At 47.4% G+C, this 12,097-nt stretch overlaps 1 protein-coding gene across 3 annotated transcripts in view; it reads left to right on the top strand.

The window, feature by feature from the left end:
- Positions 1-11,699, top strand: part of LOC307037540 (uncharacterized protein) — a 77,208-nt gene extending 65,509 nt beyond the window's left edge. For 2 of the 3 annotated variants that reach the window (XM_079678515.1, XM_079678517.1), the window contains 3 exons: positions 3,290-3,463; positions 3,670-3,716; positions 9,861-11,699. In XM_079678515.1, the coding sequence (XP_079534641.1) occupies positions 3,290-3,463; positions 3,670-3,716; positions 9,861-10,399 (760 nt within the window). In that variant the 3' untranslated portion in view covers positions 10,400-11,699. The remainder of the gene's footprint in view (positions 1-3,289; positions 3,464-3,669; positions 3,717-9,860) is intronic. The other variant, XM_079678518.1, reaches the window with a different exon arrangement.
- Positions 11,700-12,097: the final 398 nt, after the last annotated feature.

Here is a 12,097-nt window from a genome sequence, read left to right as displayed (position 1 = left end):
TCCACACTGAAGCCACTAGCAACCCTGTACAAACAAGCCCTCAAAGTACTGGACCAGAAACCTAACCGCTCCCATCACTGTGCCATCCTCAACAAGCATCACATCCTGAGTTGGGAAGATTTAATAAAGTATAGGAACATCGTTCTGGTTTACAAAGTCCTGCACAATACAGCCCCTCCCCCTCTTAACTCATTGGTTACTCAACGTAACAACACCAGACTGATCACTAGAAGCTCCACATGTGGCGACCTATCAGTCCCATTCAGGAAGAGTGCTTTTGGTCAGTCATCATTCTCGGTCACAGCAATACAAAACTGGAACTCTCTACCCACTCAAATCAAACACATACACATCCCACCTTCACAGCTCACTGCAACACATGGTTCACTGAGAACTACACCTGCACACAGTCTGTGGTGAGTATGGAGTGAGTGTTACATGTTGTTACATTTTGTGATACATGTTGTGTTACATGTCGTGATACATGTTGTGTTACATGTCGTGATACATGTTGTGTTACATGTTGTCACATGTTGTGTTATATGTTGTGTTACATGTTGTGTTACATGTTGTGTTACATGTTGTGTTACATGTTGTGTTACATGTTGTGTTACATGTTGTCACATGTTGTGTTATATGTTGTGTTACATGTTGTGTTACATGTTGTGTTACATGTTGTCACATGTTGTGTTATATGTTGTGTTACATGTTGTGTTACATGTCGTGATACATGTTATGTTACATGTCGTGATACATGTTGTGTTACATGTTGTCACATGTTGTGTTACATGTTGTGTTACATGTTGTGTTACATGTCGTGATACATGTTGTGTTACATGTTGTGATACATGTTATGTTACATGTTGTGTTACATGTCGTGATACATGTTGTGTTACATGTTGTCACATGTTGTGTTATATGTTGTGTTACATGTTGTGTTACATGTTGTGTTACATGTTGTGTTACATGTTGTGTTACATGTTGTGATACATGTTATGTTACATGTTGTGTTACATGTTGTGATACATGTTATGTTACATGTTGTGTTACATGTTGTGATACATGTTATGTTACATGTTGTGTTACATGTTGTGATACATGTTATGTTACATGTTGTGTTACATGTTGTGTTACATGTTGTCACATGTTGTGTTATATGTTGTGTTACATGTTGTGTTACATGTTGTGATACATGTTATGTTACATGTTATGTTACATGTTGTGTTACATGTTGTCACATGTTGTGTTATATGTTGTGTTACATGTTGTGTTACATGTTGTGATACATGTTATGTTACATGTTGTGTTACATGTTGTGATACATGTTATGTTACATGTTGTGTTACATGTTGTGATCATGGATGTTGCCCCTTGTTTCTGTTGTGTGATTGTGATGTGCTCTATGTGACATGTACTGTATGTAGTAACGTGTGTTGTTTATTGTTCTCTTTTATCCTCACTCCGGTATCTACTTGTCTTTCCTCCTTTTTATTTTATATATTTTCTTATAACTAATGCTGTTGATATATTGTCATTTTAAGGGTGTCTATTACCATCTGGCCGGGGACAACAGCTGGAAATTAGCCATCTCGGTTAAAGCTGCACCATTTACGGTTTCTGTCACAGTTCATCGATGGACTGTCCACGACACTATGAATAAATAAACTAAACTAAATTACACTGGCTCCCTATAGAACACAGGATAGAATTTAAAATTCTTCTTCTTGCCTACAAAGCCCTTAATTGGCAGGCGCCATCTTACCTTAAAGAACTCATTATACCCTACTGTCCTACTAGGGCATTGCGTTCCAAGAATGCAGGGTTGTTGGTTGTTCCTAGAGTCTCTAAAAGTACAATGGGAGCCAGAGCCTTTTCTTATCAAGCTCCACTTTTGTGGAATCAGCTTCCAGGTTGTGTTCGGACGGCAGACACCCTATCCGTTTTTAAGAGTGCGCTTAAGACCTTCCTTTTTGATAAAGCTTATAGTTAGGGCTGATTAGATTCAGCCCCTAGTTTTGCTGATATAGGCTTAGTTTGTCGGGGGACATCTTACTTCTTCCTTCTCTCTGTCTATACCTGTGTACTCTCATGTTCCGATTAACCCAGCTTCCCCAAATGTCTTTCTTTTTGGTGTCTATATACGCCGGGATCCGGAGTCATGGATGATCCTTCGGTCCTGTGTCATGGATTGCGAGTCCTGGATCTTGAGTCGTGGCTGTGGTCCTGGATCATAAGTCCTGGATCGATATCCTCGTGGATTCATCTTCCTATTATACACACATGCATTTCCAAACATTTGGACTACCTATGTTGCAAATGTATTATCTTTTCAATTTACACACGGCATCTATTGCACGTCTGTCCGTCCTGGGAGAGGGATCCCTCCTCTGTTGCTCTCCCTGAGGTTTCTCCCATGTTCCCCTTTAAACTGTGGGTTTTCTCTGGAAGTGTTTCCTTGTACGATGTGAGGGTCTAAGGACAGAGGGTCTGAGGACAGAGGGTCTAAGGACAGAGGGTCTGAGGACAGAGGGTCTGAGGACAGAGGGTGTCGTGTTGTCATACTGATATTCTGTACAAACTGTGAAGTCCACTGAGACAAATGTAACATTTGTGATATTGGGCTATATCAATAAACATTGATTGATTGATCTGTGTACCCTTGGTTATAGCTCCTCCAGAGACACTCCTCTCTCCTCTAAATCAGTATATCCTTGGTTACGGCTCCTCCAGACAGCCTCCTCGATAATCGATCCTCGACGAGCCTTAAGAGAAATTTGTTTTCCTTCGAGATGGCGCACCTACATCCGTTTCCGGGTCGCTGCCGGAGGACCTGGGAGTCTGGGACGCGAAAATTATAGAAATGACAAACGGCTCATTTCTGAGGACTCGCGTCTGCTTGACGCCGGGACGACCGGCCGGCCGGTTCAACTAATTGTCCATTCAATCCCATTGGTTAAAATGGTGACCGTAAAAATCATTTTTAGCTATTAGGCTATAGAAATGTTACTGCAGATCGGATGATACCACCACAGAGCTGGTCATCACTATTTGGTTGAAGGTTTTCTGCTACAAAAGATGAAGATGATCCACTTCCTCCGTGTGTGTGTGTGTGTGTGTGTGTGTGTGTGTGTGTGTGTGTGTGTGTGTGTGTGTGTGTGTGTGTGTGTGTGTGTGTGTGTGTGTGTGTGTGTGTGTGTGTGTGTGTGTGTGTGTGTGTGTGTGTGTGTGTGTGTGTGTGTGTGTGTGTGTGTGTGTGTGTGTGTGTGTGTGTGTGTGTGTGTGTGTTCAGTCTGTCAGGCTGTCTGGTCACAGAGGAAGGCTGTGTTTCTCTGGCTTCAGCTCTGAGCTCCAACCCCTCCCATCTGAGAGAGCTGGACCTGAGCTACAATCATCCAGGAGACTCAGGAGAGCAGCTGCTGTCTGCTGGACGTGAGGGTCCTCTCTGGAGACTGGAGACACTCAGGTACAGAGAGAGAGACAGACAGACAGACAGACAGACAGACAGAGAGACAGAGAGACAGACAGACAGACAGACAGACAGACAGACAGAGAGACAGAGAGACAGACAGACAGAGAGACAGACAGACAGAGAGACAGACAGCTTCCTGTTTAATGGTGGATTTGAGTGAAGGTGTATGAAGCTGATCCTGACTGTGTTTCTTCCTGCAGGATGGACCATGGTGGACTGCAGTGGTTGAAACCTGGTCTGAGGAAGTGTGAGTGTGTTTTCAGTTTGATTCCTCAGAGCTGCTCAGGTTACACTGCACATGAGATCCACAAACAAGTGAACACAGAACCAACAGAACCAACAGAACCAACAGATACACATTTCATAACAGAAAGATCACTTCTTCTTTTCACTGTTATAGGTACATTCTCATATATTTAGTAGGGATGGGAATTTGAAAGTAAATGTATATTCGAATATTCGACACGCCAAAAAAAAGTTAACTGGGTAACCGAAATGTACATATTCTATAAAAAAAAAAAGTTGGGTAAAAAAAAAAAAAAACAGTTCGGGAATTTTTAATAATTTTTGGAAATAAATACATGTTCAAATAAGTATAGAAACCAAGTCGAATTTGTCAAATGTATTGAACTGGTGATCACAGTTTGACAGCTATAGGCCTACAGCTTTCATGTGCGATTCACAATCAGCCCAGCTGTAGAGAAGACCCTCTCAGCTGGAGCGGAGGTTGCGGGTATAGCAAGGTATAGCAAGGTATATATAAGTTTAATGTGGCATAGTTTGACCTCTACACCGCACTCACTAACCTGGTCGAAATATTTCCACACATTACTCCTTTTTGACGCCATGTCTGTTGTGTAGGACTCTTCTTAGAGTGTAAATAATTACCGGACTACAGAGGCGCGGGAAGGTATTTTGAGTGGGGGTGCTGAGGTGCTGGACTCCAGTGAACACTATTACGGGCACTATAGAGCACGCACAAAAAAACTCCCCACACGCAAACACACAGTAAACCCGCGACTGTTACAATGAAGGCTCGATAATCAGCTCACGGCATAGAGGCAGGGGTAAAGTGCTATTTTTTACGAGTGGGGAGCGGACCTCACCTCCTCTAGGGGGGTCCGGGGGGATGCTCTCCCGGGAAGATTTTTTTTAAATCTTGAAGTTGAAAGCATCAATCTGGTGCACTTTGAGAGCAACATGAAGAGATCTATGGATACATCTCTCAACACCCAGATGAAACACAACTGAAAGCAGATGTTCTTTTTCTTTGTGGATATTTTACAAATCACTCCCCTTTCAAACTGTATTCTTGTTTTACTGCCATATAGTATTTCATAACTGTTTTTCCTTTATTCTCTTATTTTTTTTATAACTATAATGATCATATGAAGGTGTGCCGCGGAAATAATCTTTTGAATAATTTGTGACCAAAGCGTTTGAGACCCACTGAGATAACTTAGACTAAAGTGAACTATCTAAACACTCAGAGAGTCCTTTAGCTCACCTGAGCCTCTCAGTCTGAGAGGAGAGCTCTCCTCCAGCTTGTTGTGGAACAAACAGCTCCGTATGTCCGTTAGTGCAGCTAGCTAACCAGATGCTAACAACACGGTCCCTGCTGCTGGCACCGGTCCCTCTCTCTCTCCCCCTCTCTCACACACACTAAATGCGCTATTTCCGCACACACACAGAGCCGCGAGCTTGAATGACACAAGCACACTTTTATTTCCATGCAACTCTCTGATTGGTCTGGTGTCTTGCCTCTGTTGCATTCACTGAACACGGGAAATTACAGTCCTGCCGTCCTTTCTAGTGTCTTGATGAGGTTCACGTAAAGCACGGTTAATGTATTATATTATTGAGGTAGAATTGTCCGGGGCTACAGAGAAAACATTCGGGGCAGGCCAAAATATTATTTTACCAACAATGTGGAATTTATTGGCTCCATATTACACAGATTATGCACAGCGGGAGCAGCAATAACCGTCGAATAATAATTCAGACATGGGAGCTACGCACCCCCTGCCTGCCGCTAGGGGGTGCTGCAGCGCCCTCAGCACCCCCCTTCCCGCGCCCATGCCGGACTATGACTGGTAAAATATGTTGAATACCGGCAAAACAAAATCTCTCCAGTCAAAATGTCTTTGTACTTTACCGCCACACACGGTTGCCAAGCAGCGGTTATTGTTGTTTAGGCTGGCCACTCATGTGCCAAATGTGTGATTTACCTTGTTTTACTCCTGAGATCTGATGCCAAAGATCTCCTTTATACCACACCAAGATCCCCCCCGATGTTCTGCCCTTGCGTATGTTTTTTGATTTTATAGAGGGCACCTTCATTATAACCTGGAGGACAGAGCAGATCATCTTTACACCATGTTTCTGTTCATATAATTAGATCAACATCTTTGATAGATTCTAAGAACTCTGGATTCTCTTAACCTCAAAGGTTGAGGAGTGGAGTCCCTGAATATTCCAACAGCTTATATGAAAAGAACGCATCTTTTTTTCAAAAACAAACAATCAAAATGAACCTGTATAGTGAGACAAATATATAAAAACAATAAACAACAAATAAAACAACTACTTTCACTAATATTGCTATTGTACTGATTACTACGATAACATATAAATGTAATGTCTTAGCTGGACAGAAGTGGGGTGCACAGGGTGTGCAGCATCATCCTGATGTCTCCCAGTTCAGAGGTAGCAGGGGGAGGGAGGGGGGCAGCAGGCTGGGCTACAACTGCAGCATAGCTCCGCTGCTGTAGGCGGGGAGGGAGACAAGGAGCAGCTGTTGCTGCATATCTCTGCTGCTGATGTTGTGCAGGTGTTGAGCTGGGTGAAAGCAGCCTCCTCTGGGTGTGTTGGGGGCGTGGGGAGTGGGAGGTCCAGGCTGAGCTGTTGTGTCTCCTCACAGCAGGGGTGGTGATCCTGGGGTGGTGATGGGGAGGAAGCGGTGTGGGAGGGTCTATAAGGCCTCTAGAGGAGGGGGTGGGAGGACTGCGTCCCAGGGCTGCATCTTTGAGGGTCTTTGCAAATATCCCCACCCTCTCTCTGTGTAGGTGGAGTCCATCATAGAGGTCCCAGGGGCCAATGGTTGAGTGGAGGGCCAGGTGGACATTTGGTAAGGTGGCACATCCTTTTCTGATCTCCATATTAATGTCATGGATGACATGAGGAGGGGTGTCTGTCCTTGGCAGCAGGGTGGAGACCACAATGCGGGTGTCGAGGAATTCCTTACTGGCCTGCTCCGCCATTTTCCTCACTGCCTCAGCAGTGTCCCTACGGAGGGTGTGCAGGTCATTTGTTCCCGTGTGGATCACCAGGTACTGAGGGCTCCTGAGGGTCTCCTTTTTCAACAGCTTCATGGCCTGGCCTGGGGGGCTGCAGTGTTTAGACAGCACCTTTTTATCAGGGAAAAGCTTTCTTGGGTCCAGGAACTTCCCGTTTGAGTCAGCCAGCAGGACCACTTGTGGGTCTTGTTCTTCAGGCTGAGTAGAGGGAGGCTGGGATGGGCAGAGCTGGCTGTGGGCAGCTGGCTGTGTGGGTGTATCAGGACGGGCCAGGGTGTTGTTGGGCTGGGTGCTGAGCAGAGAGGGTGGGCCAGGGACACTGGCAGGAAGAGTCTGTGTCTCTCTACTCGTCATTGTGAGGACTGATGAGAGTTTCTCTGTCAGGTGCTGGACCTGCCTGGTGAAGCTCTTCTCTCTACACTCAGCATCCTCCCTCACCTTGGCTAACTGAACACGGAGCACACTGTTCTCCTGTTTGAGTGCCTCTACACTTCCTCTGAGGTCAGATGCCAAAGCCTCGTTGTCGCTCTTGAGCTGCTGGAGGTCCTCTTTAAGCTGCTGCAGAGTGTTGTCTGGGGGACCAGACTGCCTGGCCTGGGTCCGCTCTTTGAATTCTGCAAAGTCCAGCTCCAGCAGGGCCATACTCTCCTTCAGCTGATTGGTGGAGCTGGCCGGTGTGGGAGGGGCAGAGATGGACAAGGTGTTGGGGTTCTCTATTGGGCTCTCATCACCTTCGCTGTCAGAGGGGACATCAGAGGGGACATCAGAGGGGACATCAGAGGGGACATTGATCCTCTTTGTGTCCACCTCAGCTTTCAACAGGGGGAATGCCTCTTGGAATGACTCCAGGTTGGCTTCCTTCCCTTGGACCATGACCTTTCCTTTGGTGTAGTATGTGATGGTGAGCAGAGGGTCATCTTTGTCAAGGTGTTCATCTTTACACATTTGTAATCTGCCTCCTGAGCCGATGCCCTCTCTGGATACGTATGCATAATTCCTACTTTCCAGATGTAGATGGAATCAGTGAAGAATATGAGGTTGTTCTTCTTCCTTCCTCCTTTTTGTTGGGCATAGTCAGTGAAGAGGACCTCTGGGTTTCCACACAGTGTCTTCTCCTTGTGTTTGTCCTTCACATTTACACTCTTGCATTTAGCAGGATATTCAATCTCTCTTCCCTCTGCTCTGAGAGCTGAGAAGTTCGTTTTTGCCTGCTGGACAGTTTCCATGGCGACCACTTGTTTTGTTCCAAAGAGAGGCTAGGCTAATTAATTAGCTTACGAATACTTTTCTTTTCCTTTCTTTTTATCTTCATGAAATAATTCACAGTTTATAATGTTCCGCTACCTTCTTTGGTGCAGCTCCTTCCAACAGTGGCAGGTAACAGCTGGCAGCCCACAGCTGGCAGCCCACAGCTGGCAGCCCACAGCTAGCAGCCCACAGCTAGCAGCCCACAGCTAGCAGCCCACAGCTGGCAGCCCACAGCTGGCAGCCCACAGCTGGCAGCCCACAGCTGGCAGCCCACAGCTAGCAGCCCACAGCTGGCAGCCCACAGCTGGCAGCCCACAGCTAGCAGCCCACAGCTGGAAGCCCACAGCTGGCAGCCCACAACTAGCAGCCCACAGCTGGCAGCCCACAGCTGGCAGCCCACAGCTGGCAGCCCACAGCTGGCAGCCCACAGCTGGCAGCCCACAGCTGGCAGCCCACAGCTAGCAGCCCACAGCTGGCAGCCCACAGCTGGCAGCCCACAGCTGGCAGCCCACAGCTAGCAGCCCACAGCTGGCAGCCCACAGCTGGCAGCCCACAGCTGGCAGCCCACAGCTAGCAGCCCACAGCTGGCAGCCCACAGCTGGCAGCCCACAGCTAGCAGCCCACAGCTGGCAGCCCACAGCTAGCAGCCCACAGCTAGCAGCCCACAGCTAGCAGCCCACAGCTGGCAGCCCACAGCTAGCAGCCCACAGCTAGCAGCCCACAGCTGGCAGCCCACAGCTGGCAGCCCACAGCTAGCAGCCCACAGCTGGCAGCCCACAACTAGCAGCCCACAGCTGGCAGCCCACAGCTGGCAGCCCACAGCTAGCAGCCCACAGCTGGCAGCCCACAGCTAGCAGCCCACAGCTGGCAGCCCACAGCTGGCAGCCCACAGCTGGCAGCCCACAGCTGCCAGCCCACAGCTGCCAGCCCACAGCTGCCAGCCCACAGCTGGCAGCCCACAGCCGCCAGCCCACAGCCGCCAGCCCACAGCTGCCAGCCCACAGCTAGCAGCCCACAGCTGCCAGCCCACAGCTGCCAGCCCACAGCTGCCAGCCCACAGCCGCCAGCCCACAGCTGGCAGCCCACAGCCGCCAGCCCACAGCTAGACGGTTGACAGTTGTCAATTGGTAGTTGAAAGCTAGTTTGTAGTTTCAACTCAAAAATACATCCAAAAATGGCGTTTCTTCCTCTGGTTTCTGTCGATCAATGTCGTTAACTCTTCTTTGGAGTTCATTCTGCAGATTTTCCTATAAAATGTCTCACTTTTTAGGTCCAATTTCGATTTCTTGTTCAGGAGCTCATTTCTGATGCAGCTTACTCAAATCAAAACAATCACTCTCTCATCCTCCCTCTCTCTCTCATCATCCCTCTCTCTCTCTCTCTCCCTCTCTCTCTCATCCTCCCTCTCTCTCTCTCTCTCTCCCTCTCTCTCTCATCCTCCCTCTCTCTCTCATCATCCCTCTCTCTCTCATCATCCCTCTCTCTCTCTCTCTCCCTCTCTCTCTCATCCTCCCTCTCTCTCTCTCTCTCTCCCTCTCTCTCATCCTCCCTCTCTCTCTCTCCTCCCTCTCTCTCTCCACCTCCCTCCCTCTCTCTCATCCTCCCTCCCTCTCTCTCCGCCTCCCTCCCTCTCTCTCACCCCCCCCTCTCTCTCTTCCTCCCTCTCTCTTATTTTACAATAATAAGTATTAGGTGTGAGATCATTGATGGATCACCTCCTGATGAAGATCAGGTTGTTAGACATCATTCTCAGTGAATATGAGACGTCAGTCTGAGTGACTTCCTGTCAGTCAGTAAAGTAGTTAAGAAATGAACAGATGATAACCTGCAGCTGTTCTCTCCATCAGATGCCTGTGAACTGGAGCTGGACACAAACACAGCTCACAGGAAACTCAAACTGTCTGAAGACAACAGGACGGTGACACGTGTGGAGGAGGAGGAGCCATATCCTGATCATCCAGAGAGGTTTGACTACTGGAAACAGCTGATGTGCAGAGAAGCTCTGACTGGTCGCTGCTACTGGGAGGTCGAGAGGAGAGGAAGGGTTCGTATATCAGTGACTTACAGAGGAATCATCAGCAGGAGAGAAGAGAGTGAGGACAGTGTGTTTGGAGGGAATGATCAGTCCTGGAGTCTGGAGTGCTCTGATGATGGTGGTTACTTTGTCTGGCACAATAACAGCATAACAAACATCACCTCCTCCCCCTGTGATAGAGTAGCAGTGTATCTGGATCATCCTGCTGGCTCTCTCTCCTTCTACAGAGTCTCCTCTGACTCACTGATCCACCTCTACACCTTCAGAACCACATTCACTGAACCTCTCTATGCTGGGTTTGGGTTCTCTTCTGATGGTTCCTCAGTGTCTCTGGTTCCTCTGCAGGTCTGAGAGTCTCTCCTGTAAGAGTTGGGAGGGCTGATCATTTATTCCGGGAAAAGACTCTGACCTACTAATTGACCTAACAGAAGTTATTGAGTCTATGTCAGTTTACTGCTTGGCTCAGATCCACCAACGTCAGCAAGATCTCACCTCTACTAACTCCTGAAGAACCAGGTTCTATTAACTGCTGTTTCAATTCAGACGACTCTCTAAATCTGTTTAAGCGATCCCAAAGGATTCTGATATCAGTAATGAGGTGTGGCCCTACCTAAGAGTGAGCGTGGCAGGGTGCCATCTTACCTTTGAAGCAGGAGAGGAGAGCACAGATGTCTTTAAGTTGTCCCAGTCCAAAAGGTGGGATCAGTTTATTTGAAGACATATAGGTCCAAACTTATACAGGGTTTCTACCTTCTCTCTTTACAACATTATAATCATACTAAACATATCATGTGATCATGTTCTAATATGAAACCTTAATTCACAGTTTTACATTTATTACCATCATTTTTAACTTCAACTGCCCCATTCAGTCGAGACATTTAAAATCTCCCGATAGAATTTAGAGGCATTTCCTCATAAAAGGACCGGTGATAATAAAAAGCATATTCAATTCAATCAATCCCATACCTTTAGTCCGACACAGATGGCGAGTCCTAACATTCACAAACACATACCTATCTCCCGCAGGTATTCGGAGGAAGACCCTCACAGGTGGCGGTTACTAATACTCACAAACACACTTCTATTCATTCAACAAAGTAATTCACTCAGCTTTCAACCAAGACATTTGAGATATTTAACAAGTCTGAGAGAACCTTATGAGATCTATTAACCCAGCTCTGAGGGACAGAGCTTACCAAGAGAGAGCATACCAGGGAACCCCCCCCCCCCCTCTCTCTCTCTCTTTGCTCCCTCTCTTCCACCGTCTTTATGCTCAACAACAGGATATAAAAACCTAAAGACACCTCCTCCATACTCATATTTGTGGAAACTGGGCGTGGCCTCTGATGTACAGGACTGAGCAGACATATTCTATGGCTATGTCATAAGACACACCTTCCCAGGCTTATGTAACAAAAGTTCCTGACCTCGAGTGTGCAGGACTTGCAAAATATTATTCTCGGCTATGACATAACCACCTTTTTGGTTCCTCTGCAGGTCTGAGAGTCTCTCCTCAGTGTCTCTGGTTCCTCTGTAGGTCTGAGAGTCTCTCCTCAGTGTCTCTGGTTCCTCTGTAGGTCTGAGAGTCTCTCCTCAGTGTCTCTGGTTCCTCTGCAGGTCTGAGAGTCTCTCCTCAGTGTCTCTGGTTCCTCTGTAGGTCTGAGAGTCTCTCCTCAGTGTCTCTGGTTCCTCTGCAGGTCTGAGAGTCTCTCCTCAGTGTCTCTGGTTCCTCTGCAGGTCTGAGAGTCTCTCCTCAGTGTCTCTGGTTCCTCTGCAGGTCTGAGAGTCTCTCCTCAGTGTCTCTGGTTCCTCTGTAGGTCTGAGAGTCTCTCCTCAGTGTCTCTGGTTCCTCTGCAGGTCTGAGAGTCTCTCCTCAGTGTCTCTGGTTCCTCTGCAGGTCTGAGAGTCTCTCCTCAGTGTCTCTGGTTCCTCTGTAGGTCTGAGAGTCTCTCCTCAGTGTCTCTGGTTCCTCTGTAGGTCTGAGAGTCTCTCCTCAGTGTCCCTGGTTCCTCTGCAGGTCTGAGAGTCTCTCCTCAGTGTCTCTGG

The sequence above is a fragment of the Notothenia rossii genome (genome assembly GCF_949606895.1).
Source record: "Notothenia rossii genome assembly, chromosome: 4".
In the NCBI taxonomy this organism is placed as follows: Eukaryota; Metazoa; Chordata; class Actinopteri; order Perciformes; family Nototheniidae; genus Notothenia; species Notothenia rossii.
Note: the sequence above shows the minus strand (reverse complement) of the source record. Positions and strands in the feature narration are given on the sequence as shown.